Source organism: Phaethon aethereus, assembly GCF_964289735.1.
Source record: "Phaethon aethereus genome assembly, chromosome: 3".
NCBI classification, from domain to species: domain Eukaryota; kingdom Metazoa; phylum Chordata; class Aves; order Phaethontiformes; family Phaethontidae; genus Phaethon; species Phaethon aethereus.
This window is the reverse complement of record NC_138576.1, coordinates 105,348,241-105,366,212: the sequence shown is the minus strand read 5'-3', so window position 1 is coordinate 105,366,212 and position 17,972 is coordinate 105,348,241. Positions and strand designations below refer to the sequence as shown.

Below are 17,972 nucleotides of genomic sequence, written 5' to 3'. Positions count from 1 at the left end.
ATGAGACTTTTATTGTGTTCCTAATTTTAGAATATCATACTGTGCTTTAATTGCAATTTTTTTTTTTTTTTGAAGTTGGAAAGAGCTGAAGGTCTTGAGCTAAACAACTTGTGGGCCAATCTGTTTCTCCTTAGAGTCTTAAAGACTTCTCATTTTGGAGATATGAAACGGTAAAGCAGTTCTCTTTTTCTCCAGAGAAGTTAAACTACATAGCTATGCAGTTATCCAATAGATAGGCTTGATGCCAAAAAGGTACCTAATGAGTTATAAAAAAGTTAGTCATGCCAGTAATTGCATCATTAGAAGTGATTTTAAAGGAATTGTACCTCTTGGGTAACTAATACATGTTTTGTATTGCTTCGTGTATTTTCAGATACACTCAAGGTAAGTATTTATTGATATTGAAACTGTAATGTATTTATTCATACAGGCTTGAAATTTCCAGAAAAATACAGTGATGGATTTTAAAAAAACAAAAACAAAAAAAATTTTTTTAAGTGTTTCCTGCTACACTAGAGATAATGTGTGTACCCCAAACCCTTCCTGTCCCTGATGTACAAAGAAGGAAAGTAAAAGCGGGGAAAAATAACAAGAATCCAGACTTATCACAGTACAGCATTCAAACAGTATTAATCCTTACTATCTCAATCCTGTCACCTTGTTGTATAAACATACAGATCTATGTCTGTGTATGAAATACATATTTAGATTGTAAATCCCTGGGGCGATAACCATTTTTTGTTCTGTTCTCATACATTTCCAAGCAGGGTTGGATGCTACTTTATTACTAAGGCTACCAGGTCTGATAACGTTGAGTAATTATTAATGAAGTATTTGCCTTGTGGTTCTTTGTGGAAGTCACTAGTAGGCAAATTGTAAAGATGCAGTGCACCAGTGCAATTACTCTGCAAAGCTAAGCTATATGCTTACTTTTGTAAACCATCCTTTAATTTCTCTACAAAGATCTCACTTCCAGTGTTGATCAGGCCAGGTTCTGTGTGGCTTGTGGTATCTGAAGAACTGGTTGTCGAAGAGAACAAGTAATTAGTAAAATTGAGTTATTTTCTGCATATATAAAACAACAACAGAGGCTGTACATCAGATAAACAGTGGTGATGGAAGGGTACAGTGAATTCAGTGACACTATACAAACACCCAGTTTCTTTTTTGAAGTGTCAGGAGAACAAACATGAATCACAATCTTGAGAGGTCCATGTAAAATTGTATGGGCAAATGGAGTTCCTCTACGTTTACACAGCTGTAGCCAAGTCTGAATCTGGGTGTTGCTATTAAATTTCAAACCAGTACCCTTATGTCCGGCTTACTAATACAATTTGGGGGGGGGGGGGGTTCCCCTCTGATGTAGTATGGATTGTGAAAATGCAGATGTTGATTCTGGAGTTCAGATGTTGTCTCATAGTTGTCCAGTTGCAGCTTCATAAAAAGCATGCTTTTTGATGCAATAGATGCAAATATACTTTTAATGTTTTCTGTGTTGGCTAAATAGAGTTGTGGGAAATGATATCCTTATAATTACGGCTTTGTTCAGACTTGTTGTCCACTCCCATTCCCCTTGGAATTAGCTACAGGCTGGCAAACTGTAGTAGCCTTTATTACATTGAATATACAACGGCTCTGCTAAAAATATTTAACCCAAAAGGAGTAACCAAGGTGAGAGATTTCAGCTCTCAGCCCACTTGGCTCTGGTGGTGTCTCTTCTGCCCTGCACTCCCCTGCTATGCCAGACTGGCTCTGTGATTAAAGCTTTGCAAACCTTAATTTTTAATTTCTTGACTCTTATTATTTGGGGGTGCAGATTGCAAACTTCTCTTGCGTGCAGTTTCCATATGCTTTCCCAGCTAAACCACCTAATAGGAGGCTTATGAAATGCATGTTTTTATCTGCTGTTCTGGAACAGCTTTCCTCAGTGAATCTATAGCCGAATCATTTTTTAAAAGTTTGATTTCCCTCAAATTATAGATCTACTTTTGCAATCCAAGCGAACAAAGAGCAGTCTCAGCTAGCATAGTGCCGTAATAACAGCATTTAACGTAATTTCACATGGAGGAGCCTCAAATCCTTGACAGAATATGGGCCAATTTCTCCTCTCCGTTGGCTGGGCAGAGAGCCTGACCACAGTTTTGCAGCACGGCTGAGCCACGAACCTGTGGCTGGTGGAGCTATTAGAGCCTTCTGGCAGAGCTTCCTCCAGGGTATGCTCCTCCTCTTCCTTGAGAGTGGAATTAGCCACTCCATTGCGTGCCTCGGGAAAGGAGATGTCCCAGGTCGTGCCTTACGCAGCCACAATGAAAGGAGCTGTCTGGGGACGCCTTAGGACGGCGACCCTTGTTGCTCTCAGTCCAGGGGTGAAGGTGAAGCTGGTACAAACCGTAGGCTTCTGCCTCAATCTTCTTCAGTTTATCCTGGCACCCTATTGAAAGAGGTGTCAGAGCCATAGCAGTGATTGCTTTTTAGTGCGCTTGCCTGTGAAAGGTGACAACTTTCTCTGTGAGACTTTTTCCCTGATGGATGCACTAGTTAATGTCAGAGAGCTAATTATACACGTGTTAAACTCTTACTGCATGTCAATCTGCAATACATAATGAATCCTAAACTTTTATTCTGCTACAGTGTTAGTAAATGCAATGTTGTACCATAATATTGTAGAATATTCCTGATAAGATTTGTAAATGTCACCTGTGTCTGACATTCAGGGTGAAACACCTGTAAATAGGCATCTTTCTTGTCAAGTGGGTGCTGACTGCTGTCTTAAACAATTTTTCTGAAGTATTGGCAACTAAAACTGCAACTAAAACCCCATACCACTTTTTTTTTTTTTTTAAAGTCTTGATCGTAATATTTGATGCTACCGTAACTGCATTGACGTATTTTGGTGATGCTTACCTACATAATCCTTTCTATGGTTTATCTATAGCGTAGTCGGCACTGTGGTTGAAATTATGGCTCCACTAAAGCTGGTGACACTCTTGACTCCTTTAGAGCTAGGATGTCACTGCAAGATTATTACATTGTTTTGACTTTCATGTCAGTCTCATTGACTTTTCAGTCTCTTAACTTTCTGTTTCTTTTAACTATAGCTCTGACTTTAAGGCAGATGTGGATTTTACTTTTCTTCTGTTAGACTAGAATGTGTAACTCAGGCGTATATATGTAGCATTGACATAAAGAGCCTGCTTTGGGATTACGAATCATAAAGACCAGATTCAGCAAACACTTGCTCACCTGAATACTTGATAAAGCAGCTTATGTCGAGCTTGTATGAAAGCATGTGTATTTTCAGAATTGGGATTTAGTCATTGCAAAGAAGTGGAAACAAGCTGATTTGTCTCTTGGACCGAGCAAGTGTGAAACCTGGGGCTGAAGCACAGGGCTCAAGCTGAGAAGCCGTATGCTTTTTATACTGCCTCTCTCAATCAAACTTCAAAATCCCCTGAAGTTTTAATCTTCATTAGGCTATGTGAAAGCCAAATCTAAGCATTTTAAATGAGATTATATTTTTTTCTGTTTGAAAATGTTCTGCCTTTTGGGGGGGGGAGAAGGGGGAAGAGGAACCTAAAACCAGTAGCCCAACAATTACCTTTTAAGTGCACGTAAAAACGATGAACTCCAAAGGGAGCTTCTCAGATGTGAAGAATATGTGCATAGGCCTTCCCTGAGAGGATTTCTCTGCCCTGCAGTTTTTGCAGGCTCTAAACACCCTGCTGCCTTGACAGTGCAGGTCTGGTCAGAGCGTTGGTGCTGTCTAGTGGCAAGTTACTGCATCTCACATCGCTGATGGAAGAGTTAACTGAAGAAAAAAGTAAAATGCTGCATTTGATTAGTAGCCATCAAGGCATGGCTTGTGTTATGCTGGTTTTGAAGCACGTAGATATTTTCTAACGCCTCCACACAGAATTAAAGGGTAATACTTGCGAGTACAGTTAAAGCAGTGCAGTCCCTGTCACATGGGTGATGTTAACGGTAGCCCTCCTTTCCAGTTGGGACTGGGAAGGTGACTTACACTCTAAAACAAGACCAGAGTTTCTTTGCTATTCCCACAGGTTCAAAGGTAAGGTCAGATGTGGTGTGCTGGTTGAAGACGAGTCCAGTTAGGAGTTTACTGCCCCAGTCTTTCTGACCGCTCTTTGCTGTCCGCCTTGCGGAGGTTGCAGTCTCCGAGACTGGCTGGCATGCCTACATACCATTTCTTTCTAACACAGTTTATCTCAAGCAATTATTTTTTAAATCCGTGCCATTTTAAGCGGATGCCCTTTGTATTAGGGGGGTGAGCAGGCACGCAGCTGAAGGGAGCAGTAACTTCATAACCTGGTTCTGCTGCAGCCAGACTGGCATGTCTGGTCACAGCCTGAGAGACCCTTTTGTTGGGTTTTGGGGTTTCCTAACTTGGTCACCCAGGTGCACCAGTTACTATGAGCAGGTCTGGGGTGGGGTGCGTGAGGCTGAGTGCACGCACGGACTGTGGCTACACTGGTACAGCACCTCTGCCTTTGGGCTCGGACCTAGTGGAGAGCTGCACGTCGGCTGAGGAGGAATTGCGTTGTATCTCAGTTGGGACAGTTTACGTACGCCTGCGCCAGAAGTTTAAGCTAATGGAAGCGAAATCATTATATCGCTGTAACTTAACTGTATTTGATTATTGGCACATGGGTGATCGATACGACGTCCTTGCAATTGTGGCTCTAATTTCTTAAGCTGCCTGTCTGGCCCCTGCCTGGTTTTACTGCCCGTGCCATACAGGTAGCTCGAGGGAATATGCATTGGTGCCTGCAGAATAATAAGTTGTGGCCTGTTAACAAAGCTGTCTCCACTTGACTTTAGCCTGATACGCCAGAGGGACTGATACATATCCCTGCTGCTGTGGCCAGGACTGATACATATCCCATGTGCTGTGGGTCTGGTCCAGTTCAGTGGATGGGAGGGATGCACGGATGGGGACAGTAACTTCTTAAGCTTTTTGTGGAAAGCTTCTTGTTTGTCTTAATCCACCCTATTGCAAATGTAAGGTGAAATGTGTGAGTTCTGCTGCTGTGGTTAAAACTAACATAGTTTGTCTTGTGATTAGTTACTGCAGATCAGCAAGTGCATGATATTAGAACCTGGTTTTGCTTGATTTGTGCGTCTAAGTCATCCTTACAGATGAGAGATGCCCATTTAAAAAAAACTTTTATATGGGCCATAGTTAAAGTTATGTCAGTAGGCCAAAGTATATTGCTGAAATGCTGTTTCTTCTATCAAAATGGTGACACGGGAGCAAAAACAATAGAAGAAATATTGAGCAGCCTCTTTTTGTGATTGCATGGTCTTCGGTAACCTCTACAAAATTTATGGAGGAGGTAATCCCAGTAGATGTCCCTCTTCTGTGTGGTCTAGGGAACACAAATTAGAAGTCTTTATTTTCCTTTTCCTCCACCTGGATGCACTACGCATGTAGAGATCATATTGATTTGTTTTGGTAATGTGGAACTTCTGAAGCCGGGTAGACTGCTGTTTAACAGCCTAACCCGTTTGTGGTGAGTTTTCCTTGCTTTCAGCAGCCTTTTGTTCTGTAGGAAATGTACAAACGTACAGATACTCTAATTTGTGCTCTTCCTTTCTTTGTAGATATCAGTATTACCTACAAGTGAAAAAGGATGTTCTTGATGGCCAATTACTTTCTTCATTGGAGCAGGGAATTCGGCTAGCTGGTTTGGCAGTGCAAGGTAAGATGATGTGATCTGATAGCCTTTTTCCAACATTGGCTTTTTTGGTTTGTTCTATATGTTGACCGAGTGCTAACTAAGGCCTTGTATGACTCCTACTCACAACAGCTGGGTTTTCTATTGATTTGAAAGTGCATAGGTGGACTGCCGCTGATGAAACACTCACACCCTCAGGGAGGGAATGATGGACCACATCACAGTGTTCAACTTTCCTATTTCTAAAACCTATGTAAGTGAGTCTGCACAAAACTCCAGTTCTTCCAACCCCAACCACGGAGTACTTTGCAGTAATGAATTTGCTTCACGTTCTCTGGTTTGAAATGCAATTACATCAAAGAGCATAGCAGCAGCTTTAATTTTGCCTTTAATTAAAAACTCATTTTGCTGTATAGTGCTATCTGAAGTATGAAAGAACACATGAGCATAATTGTTATGTGAGTTATAAATTAATAATAAACTACTTCTTACAATGTGATTTTTACTCTGAGCCTCCTAAGGACAGCAATAAAAGTGGGATCATGTAAGGCATATGGGCAGAGCAAGAAGCCCTGTATTTGGAGAAGGTGTTTCAGTCTATCCACGACTGACGGTGAGAACCTAAGGTAGAGTTTTAGCAGTCATGCTCTGGGCATGTCCTCTGATGAGAGGGAAGGGGGAAGTTTATACATAAATAGCAAACGTGAAGATCAGACTCTTGAAAATTGAAGGTTCAATGGAGAGTAATGCTAATACGATCTTTCTTAGGACAGTAGAAATTCCATTTTAATATCTTATTTCTTGGTTATAAAATTGAAGAAAAAATGTTTCCTGTCAAATCTTGAAATGTTTTACTGATAAAGGAAAATACATGTATAGGAGTCTGTGCTGAATCTTGCAATTTAAGTAAAAGAAGTTTTTCCCAGTGTGTAAGTTAAATAGATACTCAGTATGTTTCACTGTCCTGTGTTTTTGGAGCTCTCTGCTAAATTTGATAGTGAGTCAGTCTTTGTAATCAGTTTGAAGTAATGTCTTTTATTCTGTTTTTTCTACATAATCTATTATATTTCAAAGACCGTTGCATCAGAATGCTGCACCTAATCTTGTTTGCTTTGTTCCTGACCTTGTATTACTCCCTTTGTCCTTTGCATGTGATGCAACCGAAGATGTATGAAATACTTACTTCTTTTAAGCTTACAGACTGTTTCATGTCCATTTTTATTTCTTTCTGTTTATGTTAAAACATAACTCTGAGGTGAAAACAAAATGAAACTGCATTTTTGGCATCCTGCAATACGTGAAATTGTCTAGAAGCTTTGAAAGAATGTTTAGATAATATGATTTATGGTGGGGATTTCCAACTACTATAATATGAGAATCTTGTAGATGGCGTTTGATCCAGTTGAATTAATATAAAATAAAAACCTCCTGGCAAGATATTCTTTTGATATAAGCTGTTGTGTATTTAACAGATAGATAAATATAGGCTTTGTTTTGTATTTTTTAACGTAGTTTAGCCTTTAGGAAGCATTTTCAGAACTCCACAGTTTCAAGGACATTTAGGCTAGAATCCTCAGCCTGACGTGAGTGAATGTGAGCATAGAGATGAGTACCTCTTAAAGAGATGTAGAAAAGCAAGTAGAAAGGTGTGGGCCAACCAGTTAAACTGATACAAGTACCTGTACTGTTATATTGGCTGCAGAAGGATAAGAACTTGCTCCCACCCACCCATGTTGGTTGTTGACAATTTTTAATAGAATTGGTTGGTGGATTTTTAACCTCCTAGGCTGTAAAGTTAAGCATCTTTTGTACAATTGTAGCAGAGGTAGGGTTTTTTGGTTGGTTGGTTGGGTTTTTTTGCCTGGTCAGGGTTGGAAACTTTGGAGAAGGAAAAGTGTGCACCATTTCTAAAGAGGCTGATTAATTCCAGCCCAGTTAGATGGTGGTATTAGTTCATGAAGGCTACAGAAAAAGAAACTCCTGCACTCCTGATGGTTAAGCATTGCAAATGGTCATAATATTAGGGATCAAAAGAGAGAAATTATTTGTTGGCTGTTATTTGATCTCTGGTAATAACACTATTATTTTCAGACCTCCATGTTAAAAGCCGAAGTACAAGCAGAAATCTTTGTGCTGGGTTGTGGCTTCAGAGAGGACTCGCCCACTTGAAATTAAGCATCTGTGCAAAGGTTGAGTGTGGTCTTAACATGTGTGGAAAGTGCTAACATGAGTAATTGTGTTGTTTTTTCCAGCGGATTTTGGAGACTATAATCAGTTTGAATCTCATGACTTCCTCCGAGAATACGTCTTGTTTCCTATGGTGAGTTCCTTATGCCCCTCTTTTGTGGTCTTTTATGAGTAATTTCTCCATGCCTCAGAGATGGCTTTGTTGATAAAAGAGTAAAAGCACCAGCACTGAACTACTAATAGTGGAAATAAACTTTGCTCCTCAAAACCTGCAATATACTTGATTGTATCTGAATTAATATATGCTATGGAAATTTAGCTCTTTTTCAGTTCCCATTAAACCTCCACTAGGAATGGGTGTCAACAAAAGAAATGTACTTTTGAATCAAAAAAGAATTTGCAGATGTTTAAAAACGTGTATATTAGCAGTACTACAGTATTAGTAACATGGCATAACAAGGGGATATGAGGGCTGCAGATACAGTAAATGTTGCATCACAGGACAAATCACACAGCCTTTCCTCGAGATGGTGAATTTACATCAACTGACTGTTAGACTGAAGTGAAGCATGAATCGGGTCTTCTCAAAATGTTCTCCAGGGACTGTGGTGTAAATTTGTTTTAAATTTACATTGGAAACTAGCAAATAATGTGAATGGTGAGGGCAGTGTTTTAGGTCACTGACAAGTGCCAAGCACTTGCAATACATGACGTTGAGCCTCTCTAGGAGGATGTATTAGAGGAAAAAAAAAAAAAAATCCTGCTGAGGTTAAAGCTGGCTTTATCTTAGAATGAACAAGCCCACCAGCATGAGTCTTGAGCATAAGCTTCATAAAATGTAAAAGATCATGGAATGCTTTCTAACTGGGAAAAAAATTTGGAAGTAGGGTGGGGTTCCCATGCCCTGAGTGTAGCTGCCTAGAAGTTAAGGGATCTGGTTTCCCTCTGCAATTAGTGGAGCGGTAGAGGGAGAATGATTCATCTCACTGTAATTTGGAGGCTTGAGAAAGGCACTTCCAGAAGCATTTCATCCCATTTACCAGCACTCTTTGCACAGGAACTGCAGCAGACAGTCCATTCTCAAATCCAAAAAGGTGACAGCTGCACAGTGTCTTGAAGTGAAAGTGCAATTTTGAGCTGGTAGAAAGAGTTCAATGCCACCTGAAAAAGAGAGTCAGCAGGAGGAAGGGGAATTAATGAATCTGTAGACATCTGATTATGCTTTGTATAGCTAGAATGTGGCTTCAGTATTGACCTTTCACTAAGAAACTTCTGTTAGCTTGACTAGTGGAGCAGGATTTCTTTGGTAAGCCACCTTCATCTCTTGAGAAGTTATTGATAATCTTGCGTGTTAGTTGGTGGCTTATGAAGTTGTGTACGATAGCCTAAGTGGGAAAGAAGATGGCTGCAAATATAGACAGAAAAATGCATTGTCAAGCTGTCACTTTGTAAATTATTGAACTTCTGTGAAGTTCTTTCAATATACTGATATTATTTTTCTATTCAGAAAAAAAAGAGGAGGGTTTAGGCCTCTAGATGAGCTTTCAGGTGGTTAATTTCTATGTGGTTCAGCAGTTTACTCTTCGGGCTCATCTCCTAGAACCTCCATTTTTGAGTCAGCTGCCTACATGGTGGTGTGGTCAGCTTTCTTCAGTTTTGCATGTGCTCACTTTGTGGTATCATGCCTTTTATCCATGCTACTATGCTAAATTTAACAAGATCAGCAAAGTGTCTGCTTCCTACAGTCCTCAGAAGCCTACTCTTAAATCAACTGTTTCCCTAGACATTTCTTTAACTACTTGTCTTTGCTCTTCTGGGGGAGAGTGGATAACGTAATAGTAAATATTTCACTGCAACTTCAGTGACAGCTGCTAAGTGCTGCAGATATAAACTAGACCTGAAGCAAGTGGGAGGGTTTGAGTGAATCTCGGGCATAGAAAGAGCCTCCGACGAGAACGTTGCTATAAATTCATTAGTGAAGTGAGCTGGTGGATGAGGGAGGGGCAGCTACATTTGTACTGTTTGATCTTGTGAGGCTCCAATGTGTGTCAAATGGCATTTCTTCAGCAGTGAAAAGAACAAAGTTGTGTACACAGCACACCTCACAGGTGTGTAGCTGTGCACAGGCATGTACCATGCCATTTTTCATTAGCACGCTACCACTTTCACATTTTTTTGTGGCAGAAGCAAATACCAGAGGGAGGGCCCCACTGAGCAAGAAACAGGCGGTGTATTTAAGTACATTACATGCAGCCTTAAGGCTTTTTAAAACAAAAATAAGAACTTTGAGGTTTTGCAAGAAAGTCTTTCAGCTTCCTGGTTTTTTGCCTTGAATTTATGAGCAGACTTCCTTTATTAACTTGCTCCCAATTACTTCAGAATTGTTTCTACCACACATTATTAAATTTGCAGAAGACAAAAATTTCTGTTCAGAAATGGTGTTGCAAGCATAATGTACATTTTAGTACAAATTTGAAGAGGTAGCAAAACTTTCAATCCCTTTTAACCTGGGAAGGGATTACCTGTAGATTGCAGGACAGCGGATACCCATGACGTCATTTTCCATGGTCTATGCATTATTCTGAAATTTTTGGCTGTTTTGAAAGATATATATTAATTTGTAGTCTTCCAACTGTTTTTAAAGACTTGTTTGGTCCATATCCAGGAAAAGATCCCTTATCTCTGCTCTATATTCTGCTCTCTATTTTGGAATAATAAGCAACTTACCCTTTTTTTAACAGTACCTTTTTACCCTCCCTCAAAAAGATATTTAAAAAATCACACTTGTATTCTCCGTGCACATTTCCAGCATCCTGTGCTCTGAATTTTCAATGCAGTTGGTGATAGCTTCTCCCTCTGTAACTACCTGGAAGAGAGTGAACAGGAAACAATCCTGAAACATCTGCTGTCATAATTCGTGTCTTGCATTTTGTCGTGTCTCTCTTTGGATGACTAGGTTTTGATGTTGCTTCATATTCTTACAGGATTGGACCCAGGATGAAGCTGTCTTGGAGGAGCTGACTCAAAAGGTTGCTCAGGAGCACCGAACTCACAGGTGAGCTTGACATGTTAAGGTTCAGATTTTTTTTTATTGTCATCATCCTCTTAGTACTTCCCTTCCTCCCTATGCTTTTCTGGCAGGGATAAACCAGCCTACCTTCGTGTTACTATTATGCTATGTCTTGCCGGATTTTTAATTAGTCTATTACAAAAGATTATCTGCCACTGGTGAACACAAAATGGCCAAGGAACTTAATCCCGAATAAACGAGCATTCGCACCATAAGATTTGATGAGCGTGTGTAGCACTACTTAAGGCGCTGTGTAGTAGACTCCTTTTGCTTCTTGGTTTCATTTAAATCCTGATGGTGAAAGGCCCTGTGACTTGGTCGAGGGTGGTCCGAGGGTCTGTCCAAGGGTTTTCTCTCATTCAATAGAGAGAGGGATACACACGCTCTCAATGTAGTGGAAATGAAAATAACAGGAGTTGGGTTTTAAGTCTCGTTGTGGAAAAGATAACAATATGATTTTACTAATTAATGAGCTAGGAGTGTATGTATTAGCGCTTCAGTATAAATACCTGCTTTGTAAGCAGGCTTCTTTTGCGTCGTCTAGGTGTTTTGGTAGTGGAAGCAATCAAACCTCTAGAATTCTGTTCTTAGAAAAATGGCAGTCCCTACACATCATTGGCAAAATCCTTCGTGTTATATAATTTGCATTTGCATTTTATGCTTTATTACATGAAATGCAATAGGAATATTATGTGCAGCACTCCCCTATGACAGAAAATGGTTGTAAAGGGGAAAATACCAATTTCTGAGTCTAAGGCCATTCTCAGTCTGAGTTTCAATGGAAGCTGGGCCCTTTGATGCAACCAAAGGGTTAGCTTCCAAGCTGGCCATGAACAGGCCTGGTTCTGTTCTTCTCTCTCTGCCATGGGCTACTTGTGTGATCTTGGTTACCTCACAGACTTGAAAGGAAAGGTTTCCCTCCCCTGCTGTGCTCTTTAGTGCTATTTCTGCAACACACAAAGAACAAATACTTATCCTCACTTCAGCAGGTAAATCACATCCCACCTCCTTTCTCTCCCTCTTTCTTGCAAGTATTTGTCTGATTCCTCTATTTCTGTTTGTAAGCTCTGCTAAGGAAAAGCAAAGAGGCAAAACACTAACAGTGGCCTTCTTTTGGAGCAAACTGCAATCTATTCTGACCTGCTTTTGAGAACTGAAATCTGTCTGAATTCCTGAGCTGTGACAGGAGCATGTATAGACATGTGTGTAAAAGTTTTCAGCTGGTTTATTCTTTATTATGAAAGAGAATCTGCTCAACACTTGGATTTAGCGCCTGTGTTTTTGAACAGCCAACTTGAAAATATGGATCTTTCCTTTTAAGTCATTTTAAGAAACTTCAGTGGATTTGTATACTATTTATGCGAATTAGGACCCATGTGGCTCAAATTGGCCATCCAAAACTAGACACAACCTGATGCAATGGTTTGATGCTTTAATAAAGCCCAGAAAACATTTGATGTGTGCACAAGAAACTGAGTAATATGATCAGTTAAGTTTGTTCCTCCTGTAATTTGAATAGTGCTTTGTACCTTACCTTAGTAACATTTAGTAAAATTCTTCCCCCTGCTGATTATGATCCTAATGTTGAAAGTTATTTTTGTGTTGTGCATTTCTAGGTAGCATCTCCAAAGTGTCTTCTAAAGTGGTTTGTGAATTTCCCTTTTTTTCACTAGTCTTCATTGTGTGCACATAGTATTGACCATTTGCTGCCTTTTCTTACTCTAATTGCAGCGGCATTACAGCAGCAGAGGCTGAGCTAATGTACATCAATGAAGTGGAACGCCTTGATGGGTTTGGGCAGGAGATTTTCCCTGTGAAGGTATGTTAGTGTATATTATAAAGGAACTTCTGAATCAAAGCATGCAGAAGTCTGCAGCCGCTTTTAGGACGCATCCAAGTCGTGGCTGTCCAAAGGAGGCACGACTTGTTTCACTCTTCTGGAGGGTGAAATGGCTGCTGGTAGTTTGAACGGACACTGCAGCATGAGGGTGTCGTAGGCGTGTAGTGTTACTTCTCTTCCACCAGAATCCTTTTCACGGAAGAGGTTGCTATGCCAGGGCCTGCTCTGGGAAGCAGACTTCCCAGCTTGGGAAGCTGAGATGCTCCTTGCTTTTCTTTGAGCGCTGTCTGAGGGAGAGCGGCTGAGGCAGATGAACCTCAGCTCTGGTTGTCTTTAACAGAATACGAAGATAAGACCTTTTCATGTCTTTCTCAGTTGCTATTTACCAAGCATTGGCTTTACCTTTCCTTAGTTTCTTACATGTGCATACAGGTCCTCCACACACTGAGGGGAGGTTTCAAGATTTATTTTGCATTTGTAGTCACTTTCCCTTCGCTGGCAGCCCCTTTCTGCCGTGGATGGTCTGTCTGGCCTTGTGGAGCACATGCCACCGTGATGATAATGTGTTGAGAAACTGAAAACCGCTGTTACCAACACATCCCATTTCTCTTTGCTAACCAACCCAGCCACCATAAGTGGTGGACTGCTAGCAATTTTTCTGCTAGTTAGAGATGACTTGGAATTTAAAACCAAACCAAATAAACAAAACCTCGCACCAAAAAAAAAAAAACCTTTTTGCTGAAGTCAAAATCGATCCTTTGGCCAACCTCAAAGTTGGCCTGAAGGGGAGAAGCTGAATAGCAAAAAAACCTCCTACCCAACAATAAAAATTATGGAATGTTTATTGTGAATGAATGAAATTAATGTTTTCCTCAAATTAATTCAGATTAATGCTGCATGCTGCTGCAAAGGATTTCTGTGTTGGAATTGTCATTAGATATTATTGCATGTCAATAAGATAAGTGTGAACAGTGGACTGAGTGCTCTGCAAAGCTGCAGGAGGGTGTTATCCATGTGTCAAAGAGCAGCGTGCCAGCCTGGTAGACAAATAGAACTGCATTCAAAGGGAACAATGAAAGATTTCTCTCTTGTTCCTGTTGGAAAATGCCGTTAGAAATACATTTTCTGTATAGATATTTGTGTGTATACACACGGACACACGTATATTTATGTGTGTACAAATACATACATTTTCCCCAATGTTTTCCCAATCTCTTTGCTTTCTAAAGCTGCCTCTGGGACAAGGCAGAGGAATGTGTGGTCCTCTAATCAGACTAAACTGAAGACTGTCAGGCGTAGGACCTCTGCTGACTTGTACGTGTGGAAGAATGCTGGCATATGCGGCACTGAGAATCAGTGCATAAGCTGAGGCTTGAAAATTGGCATCCATCATTTGTTTGCAGAAGGCCCAGCACTTTGTAGTTAGAAATAGGTGCAGATACTCCATTGTTGCCTTCCAGGGATCAAGTACAGCAAGGCCAGAAGAACAGCTGTAATCTGATCTATTAAAATGCAGAGGCGCCTGATGGTTTCTAGAATTTGCTCATGCGTAGTGCATTAACTTCTCTCATACCCTTTCTTCTAGCAATTCTTTTTAACCACATTCTTTGCGTTAGCATGATTTTTATTTACCACTTTAAAGTGTGAATCAATTACTATATATGCAGCTGAGGGGGAGTTGTTTTGGGTGATAAATGTAAAAAAACCCTCTTTGTCAACAGCATTAAGCTTTTGTAGCAAAAAAGAACAAGTATTTTTAAGAAAACAACTGATGGCAAAATGGAACAGGAGCACATGGTTTTCAAACAGGAGCCTGCAAAGGGACATGGGTAGGCACAAAAACAATAGAACTTCTGAAAAACAATGCAAGAACAGTGGACATTGTGGTGCATGTGGCTGAATATTTAGCCCAATAATTGAAAAACAGTGGAGGATGTATCTGTATAGAAATACAAGTACTTTTTAGGGTGGTGTGCTGTGAACTTCTACACAGAGTATTTAAAGGAGGAAGCGTGAAGGGTATGGCTTTTGAGAGGGGTTCCATCCCCAGGTGTGGTTTTCTGAAATCTCTACATGTTTTAATAGATGACTGGAGAAATATTGTGAATGTGAAAGAGGACTATCGCTTTTGGTAGTTGTACAGGCTCTAGATAGCTGTAATCACAATGATAGGGAATGTGGGGTTTTATACAATGAATGCCAGTTTGTGGTGTGCATGTTCTTTGATAGAGGAGAACCTTGGGCTCGTTTAGTCTTCGTCCATTCTCGCTAATCAACAGAAATGAACCCAGTTAAGTGCCAGCTGCTTTGAAATAATGAAAATCAGAGTCCGATCAAGCAGCAAAATATAGGTTAGTCCAGGGTTAGTCCTGTATTCATCCTGAAGAAGGGCTTCTATCTGGTAGTTCAGCATGCATTCGTATGCATGTATTGGCCAGTTTCTTTATTAAACTAAATATATTATCCTTTCTCTGCAGGATAATCATGGAAATGACATACACCTCGGTATTTTCTTCATGGGAATCTTCATAAAAAACAGAATTGGAAGGACAACTGTGATTTATAGGTAAAAACTAGGGTCTTCTGTATTTAAAGTGAGTTTCTTTTTAGAGCTCCATGTGTGGCATTTTTTCCTTACTTACATATGGGACTTCAGTAGTGCCAATCCTCTAAGGAGTAGTCACCTCGCTGTTTTCAGGATTGCCCTCTTGGCCATAAGAGATGTGATAAAAAATAATTTCTGATGTCTGTGAATGGGTTTGACAGCAAGAAAGACGTAGTTGTCTGTCATGTATCTTGTTCTACTTACAAGGCTTTGATCCCTTTTCTTTTCTTGCCTTTATGTCTGCTTCTTTGATGCTTCTGAATGCAAATCTGTTAAACCTCACGGTTGGCAGCCTGGGCACTCAACATTTCTGAAAATCTGGTTGCCATATTTAGGTGCTCCACTGAAAAAAACCTGAACCTTCTCATTCTGTAATTTTGAAAATCCTGGCTGTGTCACTTGTTTATTTGTTCTGCTGTTTATTTTTGTTATTAAGAATCACTTAAGCCTTTCCATTAACTTTCTGTCCTGGGTTTTGTTACTTCTTATAAAAGTTTGTTCTGTGTGAAAATGTTGCTAGAAATCTCCATGATTCCAGAGGGGCTAGGGTTTCACTCATTCCTCTTTGCTACTCTTCTGGTGGGTATTTCCATTACTGTCAGTGTTAACTTGAAGTGGATTTTTACTAGTCCCTGTTATTAGAATAGGAACGTTTTGTGCATGCAAAAAATTGTGTTTTATGGGGAGCACTAATTTTTAGTCAGTAGCTAAGGCTTGTATCAGACATAGCTGGAATGTTGCGGGATTTTGCCTTAAAAGGGCTTTCAGTGGTCATCTTCCAAAACGTTAGGGATCCCTTTTCCACATAGCTGATGTTTTGCCTATTTAATTTTGAGAAGAAATTAGATAACCCTTTAATTGTGCCAGGTGACAAAAGCAAGAAGTTTCTCTACATTTAGAAGTAATAGTTGGTGCTGGGATCCTTACTCTTTGGAAATATGCACTTCAAGCATCCTGCCATGACATGAAGAGGAATGCATGCTACAAACAGAACAAACAAGTCCTTTCCATCCCCATGGATTGCATGCAATGTACGCAAATGTCTGTCAGCTATTTGTAAGAAGATTATAACTCTGATCTTGGATAACCTGACAATTACGTGGGGGGAAAAAAAAAAGATTGCAAACATAAAACCGGAGTATTAACATGGTATGCACAGCCTGCATAACCATGTTGTCAACTTAACCTTCTTTAGGAAGCATTGGCACTGGAGGATTGTTGGAAGCAGCATTTGGAGAGGAATGGCACTATTAAAAAAAATTAATAAATTCTATTACATGTGGCTAAAATCAATCAATTCAGAAATGCCACAGTTCAGTATAATGTTTATCATTAATGTATTTTCAGTGTATCTTCTATTGTGAGTCTTCAAATTGGTGTTTTTAAAGAGAGCTTTTAACTCTCCTGCTTTGGGTTAAGAGCTGAATGTCTGTTTCTCCTTTAATCAGAGCATGACTTCCTTATTTTCCTGACCATGTTTTTTCACCAAACAGCTACTGAAAAGCTTTCCCATAAAATGAGACTAATGTTGACTAAAGGATTCTTAATGTGTTTGTGAAATATTTGAATGTATATGTTGGCAAACTCTACTGCTTTTTTTTTTTTTTTTTTTTAACTTTACAGGTGGAATGACATTGGGAATATAGCACACAACAAGTCTTCGATTGTTCTGGAGTTGATCAACAAAGAAGAGAATGTGCTCTTTCACACAGTAAGAAAAAGATCTAATCAGTGTCATCAAGAAAGTTGCTTATATAGAAAATAAACTTTTAAAATTCCACTTTCCCAAAGGGGCTCGCTCACCATAAGCCCTGCCCCGCAAAGTTGACTTTTTGCTTTATGCAGAGAGTGAAATTAACTTCATTTAGCTACCAATATTGGTATTCTCTTCCAAGCATCTCAAAGGACACTATGCTGGGAAGTCTGCAAAAAAAATGAAGTGCTTGTTGGATGAAGCATCCGCAGTGCCACACTATCTTTCACGCTGGCATAAATATAGCAGCATAAGCAGTTGCATGCACATACTGGAACTCACAGGGCTGCAGTGCTGTTCTGTGCTATTTAAAATCACTCCACATCTCCCTGAACCAAGGCTGGTGTAGAAACTGGACCAGCAAGCTTGAGCCACTTTTTGTTGTTGTTGTCCCTCCTCTCCTCCCACTGTGACTTAGCAGTGAAGTGGCAGCATGTAAAGGCATGCCACTGTATTTCAGTAATTCAATGCCTTGAATGCTCTTGAGGGCAGTAGACGTGTTCTTGGCAGCCAGATTCTGTACATGATGGACCTTACCAAGCGTTACTGCAATTGGATTTTTAAAACTCTTCTTTGTTGCTTCTTGCTAAGAATAACAAAATGATTGGTTATGTATATACTTTTTTCCCTATTTTTTCTTGTGTTTAAAGGATGATCTTGAAAATGCCAAATATATTTCACGGCTGTTTGCAGCAAGACACAAGTTTTACAAACAGAACAAAATTTGCACAGAGTGAGTACTCTTTCTTCAGAGTTGTTCTCTGACACCCTACTTTGGAATTGCTCTGAGTTTTGCTGTGTCTGGTTTTGTTTGTTTTTTC

General features: G+C 40.0%; 1 protein-coding gene across 1 annotated transcript in view; it reads left to right on the top strand.

The window, feature by feature from the left end:
• The window catches only part of PTPN14 (protein tyrosine phosphatase non-receptor type 14), a gene marked incomplete at both ends in the record, with an annotated part of 71,062 nt that overhangs the window by 27,660 nt on the left and 25,430 nt on the right, over positions 1 to 17,972 (top strand). The window contains 7 exons of the mRNA XM_081998232.1: positions 5,623 to 5,720; positions 7,949 to 8,016; positions 10,868 to 10,938; positions 12,685 to 12,772; positions 15,271 to 15,359; positions 17,022 to 17,109; positions 17,802 to 17,884. Coding sequence (XP_081854358.1) covers positions 5,623 to 5,720; positions 7,949 to 8,016; positions 10,868 to 10,938; positions 12,685 to 12,772; positions 15,271 to 15,359; positions 17,022 to 17,109; positions 17,802 to 17,884 — 585 coding nt within the window. The remainder of the gene's footprint in view (positions 1 to 5,622; positions 5,721 to 7,948; positions 8,017 to 10,867; positions 10,939 to 12,684; positions 12,773 to 15,270; positions 15,360 to 17,021; positions 17,110 to 17,801; positions 17,885 to 17,972) is intronic.